An 18,139-nucleotide genomic window follows, 5' to 3' on the forward strand; every position below is an offset into this window, starting at 1 on the left:
CTGGGTGCTGTAATGGAAAAAACTTTGTCACCGTAGCTGGCTAGACGAGACCGGGGAACAAGGAGCATGTTGCTTGTGAATCTAAGACCTGGTCTGTCAACATGTTTTAAATGGAGTGTAGGATATTGCCGCGTAAAGTCTACTCTATGATCGGACTGAGAGAAATTAGTATACAAATTTGTGTGTTTTGTATCAGAACGAGCGTGGATTGTTAATATACAGAAAAACACTTGAAACATAATACAACGGTGTCAGAAGAATCCCTTAATGGTACACTCATGTCAGCATGTTATCAAAAAACAAGTTTGGAAAATGGCACTTCTGAAACGGAGTTCTCATTTCGTACTCAACAGTTTTCAGAAGATCTTCCTCACAAACAGGCAGTTTTGAGGGTACCGACTTAGGGCACAATGCGTCACACTCCTGTTGAGCTTTACCGACTGTACAGTGCGTTATTCCAATGGTGATAGTGTACATTTTTCAAAATCATATAGGGTTTTTACAGTGCGTAAACTCAATGAGAGTTTTGAATATTGCCTGACGGACAGCATCCATTGATTACGTGTCTTACTTCCACGTTGTCATGGTGACCCACTGTGAAAACGACGAATCATGGATCTCTCGGATGTGTTTTAATTGGAGCTTTGAGAACGAAAAGAGAGACCCAACATCGAAGCAGGCTTTACGCAACAAAAATGTTAAAATCAACAGCATGTAATAGCGACTAATACCCACGTGATGTATAACAACCTCGCTCACTTTCTTGACAGCCTCCAAGATGGAACAGGCAAGTCCTCCGATCCTCATCTTTCGAACGATTTTCATCACAGTAGACGTCTTCTCGACGGTATTTGGCAACATCATGTCCGTTATAATCATCCACAGATCCCATGGGTTCTCAGAAAGTACCAAAGTCCTCATGACCTCCCTCTGTACGGCAGATTTAGGGGTTGGGCTTACCCTCGCCACCTCCATCATCTCATCAGCGTTGGATAGGTGGATTTTCGGCGAAGCCTGGTGTAAAATCACAGCCGGGTTACTGGCTGTTTGCTTGAGTATGTCAGTGATTTCCCTATTAGGGGTAAGCGTGGACCGCCTGGTTGCAATACGCTGGCCGCTGAGACACCCAGCCTTGATAACAGAGCAAAGAGTTCAAGTGATATGCGTCGCGCTGTGGGCAATCAGTGCAGCGTTTGCCACTGGGATTGTTCTGGTGGCGAACGAAGATACAAATATCTATTTACCAGTGGCGACAATATGCTTTATGGGTTATACACAAGATACCGCATTCGTTGGAATGGAGATATTTTACACATTGGTGCTATGTGTGGTTCCGTTGGGTACAATTGTGACGATTTATACCACACTGCTACACATCAGCACCAAGCACCAACGGCGATTGCGTAATCTCAACCTCCCACGGGACCATCGAGATGAAAGTGCCGGCCAGGAACCCACAAGTTCGGTTTGTAGAGTCACCACTGCTACCACAGAGAGCAGCAGAGACGGAGGTGCCACTTCGATGAGGAAAACCATCACCAAGAACAGAAAAGCCCTCAAAATGTTCCTGGTTGTTACCCTCGGTTTCTCACTGTGCTGGGTGCCTCACTTTGTCGTGAGGCTTTACGGTACCTCAACTGGAGGAGGTATACCCCGTTGGTTGAAGTTCGTATACGTGTGGTTACCAATGTCTAATAGTTTCTGGAATGTCATTATCTACACCTTGATGAATGGTTCCTTTAGGATGGAGATGTTGAAGTTACTACGAAAAGTTGGGTGCTGTGGTGGGCAACGGGTGATACCTCAAACCACGGAGCTATAAAACTCATAATGCTCAAACTATCAATACGGCCGCCGTTCAACCTGAGTACAGCAATACTGCTATAGACCTTCATCACGGTGCAGCCATGTTGAATTATCCCATTGATATCAATGTTACCAAACCGAGGCTGAATGAACAATTAGTGCCTAATTGCAAGGTGATTATTAGCATGCGTTATTATTATTCGATACGAGGAGCAAAGACGGAGACAGCTTGATAAAGGTCTGTGGACAAACCAAGCTTGCCACAAACCACTTGTATGTCACCCGCCCAGAGCAGATGGTGCCGTCATTGCCGATGTCGGGCAAACAATCATGTTCAGGATGGGTTTGATGTAAGTCCAGCCTGTGAGTGTGGAATTGACCTCCAAACAGTTGCCGACATCACTAGTGACTGCATTGATAACAGTTGCCCTGGTGAGCAGTCCCCAAAGATTGTACCATCTTATCGTATAGCCTATAATATCTGAGACATAGTATAATATATCATCTTTTATGTACTTTATGTTGCAATTACTCTGTGGACAACCCTTTGTTATTTGTTATGACAATGGTCTTTGTCAACACTGTAAATAGCACTGTGTGGACGTTTATATGTAAATCAAGATAGTGTTTCAAGTCCCTATACAATGCGGAGGCATCTTTTGTTTCCAGCATTAAAACACACACGCACATATTATACGCACAAATTAATCAGAAGAAACTTTCAGAATAAAGCACAACTGATAAATTTATTCAATGTATATCATCACAAATTTGTGTGAAAACTGTGTAAAAAGCTGGGCAAGACACTGCTCTAGAATTGCAAAAGTGTGGGTTCGAATCCCACTGTTGAGTTTGGAAATAAATGTTTGAATTAAAGAATTTAATTGCACCACGGCAATTTGTCGCATTCATTACTTTATTCATTCATTCATTTATTCATTTACTTCTTGACTTGAAACAAATTTTTTGATATCTTCAAAATAATATGGGAATGACAATCTTTACCAACAAAACCAAGTATTATTTGCCATGTTTTTGCAACCTTTTCATCTAGGGCGTTTACAGTTGAAAGTTTCGTCACTAACAATTTTGGAGAGTAACTTGGTATCCTTGAATTCGCGCGTATTTGAACTTCAAGAAACCCGGTGAGTTTGTGTACGATGGGAACGACGCTCAACGTCGTTCCCATGGACGTGTATATACAAGCGATTTCACATTACATGCCTTTCTCCGTAACCACCACTGTATGCTCCCTTCTACCGAGGGTTAGGACCTTGTCCACGAGGCAAATTGTTAAGGCAATTTTGAGGTAACCAACTGTACATGATACAGGACCACTTTAGTAGCACACTCCACAGGAGTCATTCTTCAAACAATGTCTTACGATTCCTAAGAGAACAATGTGTAAATATTCAAAATGTGAATGCACTTTCTTCTTGGAGAGTTTCTGAAACTGGTTGCCTGGTGCATATTGTCCCTTGGGACATGGGCCTTAGTGACGAGATTGAATGATACAGCACGTTGACCACGCAACTATATTGGTTTATATTTTATAATGTTCAAAAGTAAAAATGATGAAGTTGTTATAGCTAAAACACAAAACGTGCTTTAAGCCTTTAAACGAATTTGTTCATTTTTTAAAGAAACATTTCATTCTGGCTTATTAATAAGTTCACGAGCAACAACAAAACACCAAACACTTCGGAAAACACAGGCATGTTAAAAAGTTTCCTTGAACAAGAAACAATCAATGGGTAAATGTTAACAAATTAAATATTTAATGGCTTACATGTATAATATTATATGATCGACCTAAATTCGATTGAGTTTTTTATTTCATTTTTTGTACACGTTTCTGTGAGTACAAATACAATCCATAAAGCCAGTGGGATTTTAATATGCGTAAAAAATATTAAGCAAACATGGAGCAGAAAACCAGTCACAGTGTGGCAGTGTGATAGGCCTACATAATTTTGCCTGGTAACCTTCCTTTGGTATAGCCTAAGCAAGTTTGTTTTGTGCTGCTCCTTGTGTGCTTAAGCAGCGCTATGAAATAATTCAGACGTCAGAAAATATCACTTATATCGATTGCCACAATCAAAATAAGCTCAACGATGCACAAACAACATTTTCCCCCAACACCAAAACCGGCGTTTTCAGTCAAATGAGACCACCAGCTTTTTCGATTGAGGTCGGTTGTTTTCACGCGAAGATTTAATTTCACATAGAGGAGGAAAGCTAATTTACTCACTTACAGCCATTATACACTTTTGGAACAGAAAAAAAAAGTTCACAGATTTACTAATAACTTTCAGGGTTTACAGAAGGTAATGGTAAAAGACTTCTCTTGAAATATTATTCCATGAAATGCTTTACTTTTTGAGAAAACATTAAAACAATTATCAATTCTCGACAACGAGAATTACGGATTTATAGTAAACACATGTCATGACACGGCGAAACGTGCGGAAACAAGGGTGGGTTTTCCGTTATTTTCTCCCGGCTCTGATGACCGATTGAGCCTAAATTTTCACAGGTTTGTTATTTTATATAGAAGTTGTGAAACACGAAGTGTGGGCCTTGGACAACACTGTTTACCGAAAGTGTCCACTAGCTTTAAGAAAAAAAAACCAAGGCGAACGCAATAGATAGTTCCCACATGACGTAAATCGGCCATCTTTACGGGCAATTTGGAACACATAGCCATGTGTTTTGCGCGAGAACGGCGTGCAGCACGCGCAGGATTCACAAAACTCGTTGCCTGATTGGTTAGTAAACAGCGTGGTTGCGTTAATAAACTGAGCGCTTGACGCGCCTGCAAGCTTAAATGCAATTTGCCCGTAAAGATGGCGTCTATTGCAACTTATCTATAATTGCACGTGTATTACATTACAATACGCCTTGTTTTAAGCAGATTGCCAGAGTCTAACTTTCAGAAGACGTTTGTGGCGGAGGAGGGGGGGGGGGGGCTGCCAAGTGCCAATGCAAATGTGCTTTTATCTTTTATGGGTGTCGAGCTTTTTAATCAGGCGTTTTAGGTGGCAAATTAATCAAGAAAGTACATAGCACTGGTGATTTCATGGATTACATCGCGCTGTCACTTTATATTGAATTTCGTTCAAAAGTGCATTTGGAAGTGATGAAAAAAATATAATTACGGGTAGGTTAATTAAGTCAAAGTTTACGCCTATTATTAAAAACAAAACTGGGATAGAGGAGATACCTAATGTAGTTCCCTTAAAGGCAGTGGACACTATTGGTAAATACTCAGAATAATTACTAGCATAACAACTTACTTGGTGACGAGTAATGGAGAAAGGGTGATAGTATTGTGAGAAACCACTCCCTCTGAGGAAACGTAGTTTTCAAGAAAGAAGTAATTTTCCACGAATTTTATTTCAAGACCTCAGAGTTAGAATTTGAGGCCATGAAGTCAAGGTTCTGAAAGCGCACAACTTTGTGTGACAAGGGTGTTTTTTCTATAAATTATCTCGCAACTTGGACCACCAATTGAGCTCAAATTTTCACAGGTTTGTTATTTTATGCACATGTTGAGATACACCAAGTGAGAAGACCGGTCTTTGACAATTACCAATAGTGTTCAGTGTCTTTGATAAGGTAGGGTGCTACGAAAATGTGTAATTTCTATCCGATTTAAGCAAACAGAGACAGACTTTCGATCGAGTCATCGGGCGACGCATACGGGCAGCGATGCCGCACCACGTGCTTGACGGACCTGTCCAGAAAGTCGAAGTAGTTCACGTTGAGTCTCGCAGCCAACTTGCGACCGAGTTTCTCCAGTTTGTGTCTCCGGATGGTTGATGACGTCAGGACCTGCTCCTCGAGGTGGAAGCCGTTAAGGACAACGGTGTAGTAGGTATCGCCTGTTCCTGATGACCCGTTGGGAAAGAACGAGAAGCAGAGATTGTGATGTTATCGAAAACTAATACTCATTCCCCCTAACAGTTACTATGAAACACATCAACGCTCTAATAAGAGCCAAACGAAAAGAGAAGGTGATGAAGAAAGTTCAGTTTAAGATATTGTGGGGGGGGGGGGGCAGAGATTTACTCCAGACTCCAGGGAAACCCACGCAGTCAAGTAGGGACTCAAAACCCAACCCAAATGTACACCAACGTGACCACCTTACTTTGAGCACTTTTTGTTGTTGTTGCTTTAAAAATCCAAGATGACCTTTGACCACTCACCACTCTTCTGCCCAACAAGCCTAATATAGACATTGTGAATATGCCCTCTGTACATCAGTCTACTTCCAACATGGAACTCATACTCGTGTCTCGCCGTGTCAATCACAATCCTCCTCAGATCAGAGTACACGAAAGTGGTGTAGAAGAAAACCATAATCGCCATGATGAAGTAAGTCAGAGATTGATCCGGAGGATTAGTTGCGTAGTATCCGACTGTCGAGATGGAGGTTACGAGGAGGCCGAACAGCGAGATCCAAAGCCAGGGCGACCGGAGTGTCACCTCGAAATGATCGGGGGAAGTTTCCGTGAATGGGTGGATGGGGTTAGCCTCCAGCTTGGCTTTGAAGACTTCCTCTGGTGTGGTCCAGAAGTTCATGTCCCATGTGCCAAAGATACCAACGTGAGATTTCGACATTTTTGTTGGTTGAATGTTCGACTTGGTAGCCGAGATACCACTTTGGATGGACGCCTTCTCAAGAGTTATTCGCACTACCGAATGCGCTGACTGACAAATCGTTATTTGAGTAAATTGGAAGCATTACAGATTTTCGATTAAAAACTATAGAAGTCATCTCTTTTTGTGAGCATTTGCAGTGTGGTGGTATGGCCGGCCAGGACACACATTATTTTTGGCGCGGGCCCGATGTTCCATAAGTTGAACGCCTTAACCACGCAAGACGCAAATATACAAACGAGTATCGCGTAGTAAATACCTTTTGCGTTACGCGCAAAGCGCTGGTGGTACGCAGTGGCTAAGGTCAAGCGCTCATTTTTTTACAGGGTCATTACTGAATGACCCTATCCTTTAAGGTTGCCGGGAAAAAAAAAAGAAAAAAAAAACTGCACAAATGAACTGGGCACACAATTTTCATTTTTGTTGTTTTTTATATTAATAGCGACTGACTTATCTGGCCTCAGTGACATCTCGCCGCGGCGACTTGCTTACTTTATTTGAAAAAAAATATAAAAAATTAACTGACAAAGAGAACAAATCTGTCTAAAACACGGCTCGCAATGTTCCCCTCTAGGCTTTAATCCATACAAAGTCTACGCTGAATCCAAATAAACCCTCCGACCATTGCTCCTATGCGAAGCCTAAATGAAAACACTTAAAACAAGTCCACGTCCATTAGTTTACACCAAGATTCGTGTAGTTTTTCATTGTGCTTTCCTTACTCACAGCAGGTTCTGGATGTTTGACCATCCTTTTTGCTCTCACTCTCATCCTCCTTGATCTAAAACAACGTCAGAAGTAGAGTTTTCCAAGAGGACACGTTTCTATTTCAGAAAGAATCAATCAAATTGCAATTTTCCCACGGAGTCTATTCCTGTCAGCAAAAGACAAATTGATTTCCCACTCAAACCACACGGCATTTTGTTGACAATTCAATTTCTTAAGTCGATATCTTTTAAAAACAGGGTGATTCCTTGCTCTAATCTCGCAGACTTTTTATTAGACTAATCTTACAATAGAGCCTACTTTCGTTTTTATTTTGTATTTTGCCCGCTCTTATTTTTTTTAGGACCAGCCTAAGTTTCTTTCCCTTGTGTTAAGTCATTGGGTGTCTTATCCGAAGGACATTTAATGTTATTTAGTGTAGGAATACCGTACTGTTAAAATTGTGTAAAAAATACCTTCTTAATTTCCATGAGGCATTTCTCATTTCACTTTTCTGTAAATGACGTCGCATTTCTTTGTTGACAACTAAAGATTGAGTAAGCAACGGTGCCTGCCCCCCCCCCCCAACCCTCTCAGCAGGATCGGCAAGCACTGAATACAGGACTAACCACACAGCGAAATAACAAGAAAGTCAAACAATATCATATTCATTGGTTGTCACTACTCGTTCCATTGTAAAACGACCCCACTCTGTAATTTTCTAAATTGCCTTCACGCTTCACTTCTGTCAACAATCCTATAAACCTTTCGAAAGCAGTAAAAAGACCAACCCTCTAGAAGAAAAAAAGCGTTTTCTAACAAGTAAACTAAAGGACGTTTAATTAGTTCGTTTAAATGTATAGTCATAAAATATACATAACAGCACCAAAAAAGCATACAATTCAATCAATATTAAGATATTTTAATGAGTGATAATGAAATGTGGTTTTCTAAAAAAGGACATTGATCGTTTTGTGCTCTTCAGAGGAAATGAAATCACTCTTAAAACGAATGGCAATAAAACATTTTGGTTAGAGGCCAACAGATAGCTTTCGATAAAATATAATGTATACAGAAAGAAAGAAAAAACAATTTCATTTAACAAACATCCTCAGGGGCGTCATTCTCCCCGCGCAGCTCCGAATTTTTGACAATATTTAAAAACGCGACCACCTTTTGAAACGACTCCCTTCACAAGTCAAATTGTACACAATAATCTACTTTTTATATGATTTAAACAATCGAACGGTTTCAAAAACCAAAGATACTTTGCCTTTCAGATACATCAACAAAAGCTACTACGTTAATGGGAATTTTGTAAATAACGTAATTTAGTAAACATTGTCAATAATCAATTCTCCTGAAGAAGAGCAGAGTATACTGTTCGAAACGTCGAGACCAAACCGGCTCTTATCAGAGCCACCACTCCTTCAAAAGAGTTTTTACCCATGGTTGTACCCGCAAGTTTACTGTTAATATTTATATTTATAGTTGCTTTTGTCAATAATCAATTATGAAACAAGTTTGGAAAACTTGTGTCACATTAGGCCTACAGGGTACAGCCCAACCAACAAGAATTTTTTTCGGTATGAAGAGTGGTCAAATTATTTCAAACCGTACTCGCAATAGTTTTTATCCCAGTGCAATAAGGTTACTTAAATATGTTGCAAGTACTTTTTGAAATACGCATTAGTTGCTACAGCCTACGGGTGCTCTGTGCACTTGTACCAGATGTGTCGGCTCCGACTTGTACATTCATCGTCTGCCCTCTATCGATGGGGTATAATAAAAGAGACGTATTTGTTCAATAGAGGGCAGCATCGTCTCATAACAAAACTCTCTGAAAACAACATGTGCTTGATAATTGCAATATTGAATTTCTTTGCGCTAGGGTAAATGGTAGAGCTAACTTACACATCAGTACGCGAAATTTGTTATGGTGTTCTCCCTCTTAAGTTATCGTGTTGACATTGTGTTTTTAGTATCGGAGTTTCCGTCGTTTTCGAACATGAAGGAAGCCGTGCCTCTTAAGTATGACAGTAGGCCCTAGCCCTACCGACCTTTAAAAAACAGACCATGTTAAAATCCACAAGCATGCTAAAATCTTATTTGTTTGGACGCGAAGTGCGAGCACCAATGTTTTACACGTTTATTGTGAACTCATCCAGGTACGTTACTCATTGATTAGTGTCATGAAGACACCCGTGGAAAACATCAATGTTAATTTTCGAGGATGTGGGCTGCGTCTATGAAAAACAAACAAACCAAAACCATGTTTGCAAAGTCTTGACTTACCACTCTGTCCAGCGCGGTGCTTCACACATGGTGCTTTCTTTCCACAACATTTAGCAGCAAGAGCATTGCAGAAGAGTTCGTCCATAATTGTTTTGTCCGTCGTTTTATTATTGAAATGGATGCAGGTAACGTCCCAGGTGAAAGAAACACTTAGAATATAACTGTTTTACAGAATGTGTTGTTGGCAGACGACATTGTGGAAAAGTTCTTGATTTTGAAAAGTGCGTTTTGGTCAACACGATTTGGGTGAAACTACTCCGAGGGTGTGGAGGGGTGGAGCTGTGCACAACATTGTGTTTTCTTGAACAAAACAAAAGTAATTCTCTAGCAACAAAGTCTATAATCTATGCATTTTTATAACAAATTCTAATTGTGACTTTTACAACTCAAAATAATCTGATATAAAATGGTTATAGCTGTTTGGATGGGACTCAGATCACCCATTTCCTTAATGAACTAGTCCAACTTAAGAAAATGCAGTAACTAATTTGCATATGAATAGAGCGTACTTTCTCAGGTGTTTCGGGAACTGGTTGGAACCGGTTTTCAGAGTGGACAGCTTTGAACGAAATGAGAGATCAGCGTTAATTATATAGACAATACATTCTAGTACAATTTATTTCTTGGCCATCGACCCCATTATCAGAACAAAAATATTATATTAAAATAAAAAACCTGTAATAAATGAAAGTTAACCCATGAACAAAAAAATGTTCATGAAATACACTATTTTACACTATTGTACACAATGCTAATACACAAATACATCTTAGATAACAGAAACAAACAATGTCAATGGTTTCATTGAAATAAATTATCACACATACATGAGATGTAAGTTTTGTTTATGCATACAGAAAACAAATCATTACATTTTGGATAGACATTGCATGGTATGTAAGGTCTAATACATGACCAATAGGGACGGCTGTTAGATAATTCCTAAATGTACAAATACTTCTGATTGGTTTACACAAAAGAAAAGGTTAAAAAATGAGTAAGCCGAAACATGGCATTGGTGATGGGAACAAAAAGAGTTGTTTTGAAATGGACACCCAATCGTCAGTGTGGCTGTATGGTGTACTGATGTAGAACGGGCCTACCTACAAAATGAGATTTGACTTGACTAGGCCTACTCCTCCAAAATGTTACTCTCCCCTTGCAATATTATAGTGAACTAATGGTTTTCCCAGCCAGTATAAACAAACATTCAATCAATTTAATACCTGACCCATTCAATTTCTTTTGAAAGTAAATGCTCTCTCATCAGTCAGAACAAGTATTTTGAGTTAAACAGTTTAGCATCCTATGATCAAATAAGACTATTTGAATTCATTTTATCAAAATATTATCACATTTTGCTTGAAAGCCAACAGATAGGCTGGTCAACCATTCAACTTTCATCAATTGTATGTATAAATTATTCCAAAGCAAAGGGCACTTTAATGCTCAGGAAATATTCCAAACCCCGGTGGCATTTCATTAATGAATCCCCAAATTCCAGATTGAGCGATAGAAACCAAGATAAAATCCTGGAAATATTATTATTGAAAAGAAAAGTATGATTGATTGATTGATTGATTGATTTGGAAGAGAAAACAGTTTAAGAAACTCTTTAGAATAAGAAGCTACCCACAATGACTCTTTGGCACTTACAACCCTGCTGGATTTAGTACTCTAAGCAGTGTCGTATGGCACTTTTAACCTACTGCATTTTAGTACTTTCAGCAGTAACACGTATGACACTTCAAATCCAGCTGCATTTAGTACTTTAAGAAGTTTCATTTGGCACTTTTAACCAAGCTGCCATTAGTACTTGTGTCGTACATGACACTTCAAGCAAGGCTGTATGTTCTTTTACTTTTTGGCCAATTCCAACAAATTGCATTCAAAACTGACTGAAAAGCAAATGCACTTTAATGCAAATAAAAAATTCCAAACCATGCGGCATTTAGTGCTGCTGCAACCTGGAGAGGTCCCGTCAGGGAACTCTTAAAGGACCCTGACGTTACTGAAGAAGGTCCCGTAAGTGGCTCACTGAGCCCAATGTCATGGAATTTCAGGCAATTAAATTATGTGCTTGCAGCCGGCGACAAAATTCTGTGCTCTTTGTTTCCGTGTCTATTGGCAAAAAAATAAAATAACGAAAAAATAAAAATAAAAATTATATTAGTAGGTGTCAAGTTTTTATGATAAATGACACCAACATAATTATGTAGTACTTTCTTGAATTTAACATTCAATTATATAGACATAAATATGTAATAAATAGTATGTTAACTGCAATGGCTAGTTGCCATATAACTAAAGACAAATACAACACAACTTTCAAACGCTTACAAAAATATAAACAGTCGATGAGAATAAATTAGGTTAGGCAATAAAACAAGGGCCCAATCATGAGCTGCTTCAGCAGAAAATACTGATTGACTATGTTCTGCTAAGCAGAAATAGGCAGGATACCAATCACAAATTGTACATGGGGAATAGAATTTGGCCGGTAAACTTATTCTGGTAAGCATGATTTTGCACATTTTTGTTGCTAGATTTATCCCCAGAGACATGTTTTTTCATTCGATAACCTTCCTAAAACGACTAATGAATGGTGAAAAACTGATCTAACTTTTCACGCCCAGTTTTCTTGAAACAAAATATTTTGCACGTTAATTGTTAACAATCAACCTTCGTTAGGTTCTTCTTTAGGGCACACGGCGATGGTACAGAAAAGAATCACGCACCCTATAGGACATGATCACCACAAGAGAGCGGTAGATAATCACAAACAAAGTAACGAAACTGAGAAAAATAAAAATGCACGCCCTTGATAGGTTGAAATGCTCCACGCAGAATATGCCCACGCTCATTCAACCAATCAAGGGCGTGCATTTTTATCCTTTTTGTTTTCGTTCTTGTTATCGGGGCCTGTGTGACGGGCCTTTACTTGAACCAAATATTGGGTCATTAAGCTAAACCATTAAATATTTTGTTCCACACACAAACGGGCAGGGCAGTCTCTTTAAAAGATGAACATAGATGTACATGTAACTATGCCTAAAACAAACCGATGCAATAGATACAGTAACAACACTACCTTCAGAGTCCCAAACCTACCTCTCTTAAAACTCCGCCCAAATTGTATTTACAATTTTGTTTCTCACAACGTATTTAAGTATATCCCTATTTACAGTTTACAAAGAGCTTTCTTCTCTGATATAAAAAAAACATTTTCCATGACGGCCAAATTATTTACAATGGCTGACGGTATGTACAAGTAGGGTCAGATTTTTTTCCGAGGAGACAACCAGTGAATGTTTGTAGAAATTGTATGATAAAGCTTGGCTGGTTACCCAAAGAATGCTGCACAAATTGAGGGAGTTACTGGAACAAGAATATCTGCATTTCTGCATACTCCAATAGGGCCCGTTTTATGAAAACAGTGGCTATGACTTCGTCTTTAGCTCTGCTCTGTTGGTGTTTGTTTGAAACCCCATCCTGAAAGCATCTGTTTTAAAAATAACTGACGCTGGAGTATTGGTTCAAAAAAAGGACCACATGGAAACCGAAAACCAAGGATTTGATGCAGTAAAAAAAAGTCTGAAAATAGTCAATAGTATGGTCTTCCTTAGTCCAGAGAGTGAAGCTTTTTGCAAATTTCAAAATTCTCCTCGTCCAAGAATAGTCAACAGACAACACATATTTTGTCATGTCCAACATTTATGGCAACCATGAGAAAGTGCGAGTGTGAACATTTAGTTGACCTGTGACTGACCACTGACCAGCATTGTACATGGGCAGTGACACACTCACTCGATCAGGGACATTTCAACATTTTTCGCTGAAGTGTCACTAGTTTCCTTCTGTGCTTTACATAAGAAACCGTGGTCCTGGGGCTGGTTCCAAATGGTCAACCACAGTAGTCATCCAATGGTCAACCAGCCTGGGTTTGAGTGAACATGGAAGAAACCATGGTCCTGGGGCTGGTTCCAAATGGTCAACCACAGTAGTCATCCAATGGTCAACCAGCCTGGGTTCAAGTCAAAACACACAACCTTTAGTTAACCATGATGCACACTTGAACTTGCTCCTTGTTGCTGGAAATGTAGCAACTAGAACATCCAAACACCCAGTCCATGCATGCTGTATCAAATTACAAGCAGTCTAATGGCTTAGAAGGGTCAATCCGAGTTCAGACAGGTTGCCACTAAATTTGCTTTCAGAAATTCTTTATGGCTCAACAAAAAGGAAAATCAATATCAAATAACACCGCACTAGATTTTCATTTCACTTTCGTGCACTTGAATGAGGGAGTTGGGTGGGAAGTGAGGTAATTACCCAGTCTTATTTGTTAAATTGATCGGTGGGCACAACACGTATTTGTAATTTTCGTTTTCGATTAGAACCATTTTTATATTTGGGGTTATGTGTCTTATTATGCGTAATACACTTGTGTATCACTTGGTGATCATTCCGTTTTCCAGAAAATTTAGAATGTTTCTAAAACCTTTGGAGTTATTTCTGTCCAGGAGTTCCCTTTAAACGAATGGAGCATGTGACCTCTTTCTATCATAGGTCAACGAGTCAAAGATGACCCGAGTACCACCCTGTCTCATTTCATGCACCATTAACCAAGGAGGCAGAAATCAGACCACATCCCAATGATGGAAGAAGACTCTGGAAATGTATAGATTATTCTTTTGTACAAAAAGAGCTGCCTCTTCTTCCTAGACTTCGAGTCAGCCTTTAACCCTTGACCTGGGTCACTGTGGGATTTCTAGTGAGAGAGCTTGAACGATCCAGGGGTCGCATTTGGAGCCTTCTCGGAACTCTTCTTTTGTCAGCTTTCCATCTTTATTCTGCATTGTAAAAGCAACAGGGAAAATATGAGTAAGTTACTGTGCATTTTGGAACCAATTGTAACCCAAAAATGTGGGGGGAAAAAAGCAAGACGGTTTGGTTTGCTTCTGTTGGACTGAGGACTGCACTTGAATACTGATTACGCTTTACATGGGACCAGGTATAACTCCATAATCAGAAACCAAAAGTTTGGGCGTTGAGTTACCACATCAGAGCATACTGATCGAAACGTCGAGTTGAAACCAACGGTTCTTTTCAGAACCACCCCAACTCTTTAGAGAGAGTCATTACATGGTGTTACCGCAAACCTTTCTATATTGAGTTACCACATGTTGTATTCATGATTGTGCTAGTAAACTGTATATTGGGAAGGTACACGTTTGGTAGTCTAAATACTCAAAACAAATATTAACTTAAAAACTGACTTGGTAACAAGCATTGGAGAGCTGTTGATAGTATAAAACACAGTGGGAAAAAACTCCCTCTGAAGTAACGTAGTTTTTGAGAAACAGGTAATTTCTCGCTAAAATAATAAAAGACTTCTAGCTAGAAGTCTTTTATTCCTATCTGAAAGCACACAAATTTGTCCAACAAGGGTGTTTTTTCTTTCATCTTTCTCCAACTTCGATGACCGATTGAGCCCAAATTTGTTATTTTATGCTTATGATGGGATGCACCAAGTGAGAAGACTAGTCTTTGACAATTCCCAAACGTGTACCTTCCCTTTAAGTTTGACATAGGATCAGGTGTACACCATTAATCAGAGTCCAACAATTTGGATTTTGTGTGGGGAAGAATCCTGGCAAATCACTCAAGGGAAGATGGGTAATAGACTCCTTTGCATATGACGAAGACCTACATGTATCATTGGCTGATAATGGACCCTTCCCATGAAATATGCTAATCACATTCACGCATGCGTACAGACCCCGTTGGTTGGCAAACGCCATAGAGTTGTGCACTAAGCAGACGCGCAATCGCGTCTGCGTCACGCACCCATTAGCCGTGCATAAAACAGCGCGATGTTCCCTCATTTTGCCAACCAAAACGTTAGTGCGCACGCGCTATGTGCAATTTACATATTTCATGGGAAGGGTCTATTGGGCACAGTGCAGACACGCGTGCATAATATTTCCGATGTTTGACCTCAGCGATGGCGCCAAATGCAAGTGGTCTCTAATCACTTGCAAATTAATTATTAATCAGGAAATAAATAATTACCAGCCATTAATAAACACTTGCTTGATTCCAGAATTTGCAAATTAGAAAAGTTTGGGTTGCCTCAGGGAAATATGTAACCCTTTTTTTTAAATGGCACTATCAATGTCATTCTTTACCAGTGTATTATGCTTCTTAAAGGCAGTGGACACTATTGGTAGTTGTCAATGACTAGCTATCACAGTTGGTGCATCTCAACATATGCATAAAATAACAAACCTGTAAAAATTTGAGCACAATCGGTCATCGAAGTTGCGAGATAATAATGAAAGAAAAACAACCCTTGCAACGCGCAGTTGTGTGCGTTTAGATGGTTGGTTTCGAGACCTCAATCGCTAAACTTGAGGTCTCGAAATCAAATTCGTGGAAAATTACTTCTTTCTCGAAAAACAATGGCACTTCAGAGGGAGCCGTTTCTCACAATGTTTTACACCATCAACCTCTCCCCCATTACTCGTTACGAAGTAAGGTTTTATGCTAATAATTATTTTGAGTAATTACCAATAGTGTCCACTGCCTTTAAAAAGAATCTCAAATCTGATATTTACTTTTTGATAAGATTGTGCACTCTCCAGGAGTTGACAAAAATCCATGGAATGGTCTGAGTGTTTTTGATAACAAAAGATAATGCATAATAGTGTCCTCATAGGGATCTTATAGTGACAAAAGCTCTGTGAATACTGCTACCATTTTAAAAACTTGACAAAGAGCAGAGATGGTTAATAGTCGCAGAAAGATTATAAATTTGACCGGCCATGGCTTTTAAGAGCTGCGGCAAAGTACAGTCAGACTTAAGTGTCTTTAATAGATGACGTACGTTACATTCCTCACGACTCAAAAGATACTTGTAATGATGACATAAAGAGAAGTACTCAAGAAAATGGATCGATTCATTTCCAGCTTCCCAGGGACCCCGCACCATGACACGCTATAGCAATCAGACTTACGCGATCATAGCTCCAACAAGCTATCCACCCACATTTAAGCAGCACATTCATTGGATGCTTTGCAACCATTCATTAAAACCCATCTGATTTGTCAGTCTGAATAGTATGGCAATAGCAGGCCTTAAACTTTACTCTTGAAGGGGCATGGCAAACTTTTCTCTTGTAAGGGGGGCACTCTATGAGGAAATTTGTATCAGAACTTTGCAAAGTGCACTACAGCAAAAGCACTGGGCACCACAGCAAAAGCACAGGGCACCACAGCAAAAGCACAGGGCACCACAGCAAAAGCACAGGGCACCATAGCAAAAGCACAGGGCACCACGGCAAAAGCACAGGGCACCACAGCAAAAGCACAGGGCACCACAGCAAAAGCACAGAGTACCACAGCAAAAGCACAGAGTACCACAGCAATAGAACAGGGCACCACAGCAAAAGCACAGGGCACCACAGCAAAAGCACAGGGCACCACAGCAAAAGCACAGAGTACCACAGCAAAAGCACAGAGTACCACAGCAATTTCTGTTGATACAGTGGGTTACTTAAGGCCTGTTATAGTCCATAGAAACTTATGTATTAAACTCTCTATAAATGTTGTCATTATTATTCATTATTATTATTACTAACCGAATCCATCTGGCCGAATATTTTATTGACTCTCTTCTCTGGTGTGTCTTCATCTTGTGGAAGATCAAGCATGTTACCCTGGTGACAAAGACACAAAATAAAAAGATGTCTGTTAATAATCAGAAAGTGACATTCAAGGGATGCTCATTGAAGGAGGGAACGCCTATCAAAGCAAAAGGAATCTTAGTGACCTCAATATAACACCAGTTCACTATAATTAATAATGGGGGCAGGCAGCATCATGTGAACATAAATATTTACTCTAAATTTTAGTAGATGGAAAACTCAAACCCCAACGAGGTGCTTGTGTTGCTTTTTCAGTAGGACTTGAAAAGCATCGCGTATACAGTGATATAAGAATATGGTGCGTCGCAGGTTTGAATCTCACTTGAGGTGGTGACTGTGTTTTTTTCAGAAAGACTCAAAAGGACTGAGTGTATGATAGTTCTAGAATATGAAATCACAGATTTGAATCCAACTTCCCTGAGAGATTTGGTTAAGCTGGACTCGACAAGCACTGAATATACAATGAGTCTATTTTATGATAGGACTCTGGTTCGAATCTCACGTGAGGTGCTTAGTGTTGTTCTCTAAGCAGGACCCGAGTATACAATGTTTCTAGAATGCGTACATGTAGGTCACAGAATCCAATTTGAGGTGCATGAGAGATTTTGTATACAATGCGTATACAATGATTCTATATGGAAGGTCACAGGTTCAAACCACTGTCGAGGTACCCCAATTTTTTAAATTTTTTAATATGACTCAAAAAGCACAAAGTAAGCAATGTTTCTTGAATTTGGCAAAGTTCAAATCACCCTGTAGCACCATCAATCATTGGGCTCAAGTGAAGTTAAAGCAATTCTCCATTATTTCTTTCCAGGATAAATAAGTCCCTACTCACCACCATCTTATAAATTGCATCTACGATATCGAGCATCTCTTGCTTAGTGATGAAACCATCCTGGTCCAAGTCGTACAAGTTGAATGCCCCTGTAATGTAACCAAAGTAAAAGAATAAACATATT

The 18,139-nt window shown here is 39.6% G+C and overlaps 3 protein-coding genes across 3 annotated transcripts in view; 1 reads left to right on the forward strand and 2 right to left on the reverse strand.

Moving 5' to 3' along the window:
• The first annotated feature begins 585 nt into the window (after positions 1-585).
• On the forward strand, positions 586-1,894 carry LOC139948441 (QRFP-like peptide receptor). Its single transcript, XM_071946588.1, has one exon. It carries the CDS (start codon positions 779-781, stop codon positions 1,820-1,822), a length of 1,044 nt encoding a protein of 347 aa, XP_071802689.1. The 5' UTR covers positions 586-778; the 3' UTR covers positions 1,823-1,894.
• Positions 1,895-2,574: 680 nt separating this feature from the next.
• LOC139948449 (cation channel sperm-associated auxiliary subunit TMEM249-like) lies at positions 2,575-6,654 on the reverse strand. The gene is made up of 2 exons (XM_071946594.1): positions 6,015-6,654; positions 2,575-5,696 (listed from the first exon to the last, which is right to left on the reverse strand). Exons 1-2 carry the CDS (start codon positions 6,427-6,429, stop codon positions 5,461-5,463), a joined length of 651 nt encoding a protein of 216 aa, XP_071802695.1. The 5' UTR covers positions 6,430-6,654; the 3' UTR covers positions 2,575-5,460.
• Positions 6,655-11,319: 4,665 nt separating this feature from the next.
• The window catches only part of LOC139948173 (uncharacterized), a 36,262-nt gene continuing 29,442 nt past the window's right edge, over positions 11,320-18,139 (reverse strand). The window contains exons 6-8 of the mRNA XM_071946230.1: positions 18,016-18,104; positions 17,112-17,189; positions 11,320-14,321 (exon numbers count right to left, since the gene is read on the reverse strand). Of these exons, the coding sequence (XP_071802331.1) occupies positions 14,226-14,321; positions 17,112-17,189; positions 18,016-18,104 (263 nt within the window). The 3' untranslated portion in view covers positions 11,320-14,225. The remainder of the gene's footprint in view (positions 14,322-17,111; positions 17,190-18,015; positions 18,105-18,139) is intronic.

This window comes from Asterias amurensis, chromosome 15 (assembly GCF_032118995.1).
Source record: "Asterias amurensis chromosome 15, ASM3211899v1".
In the NCBI taxonomy this organism is placed as follows: Eukaryota; Metazoa; Echinodermata; class Asteroidea; order Forcipulatida; family Asteriidae; genus Asterias; species Asterias amurensis.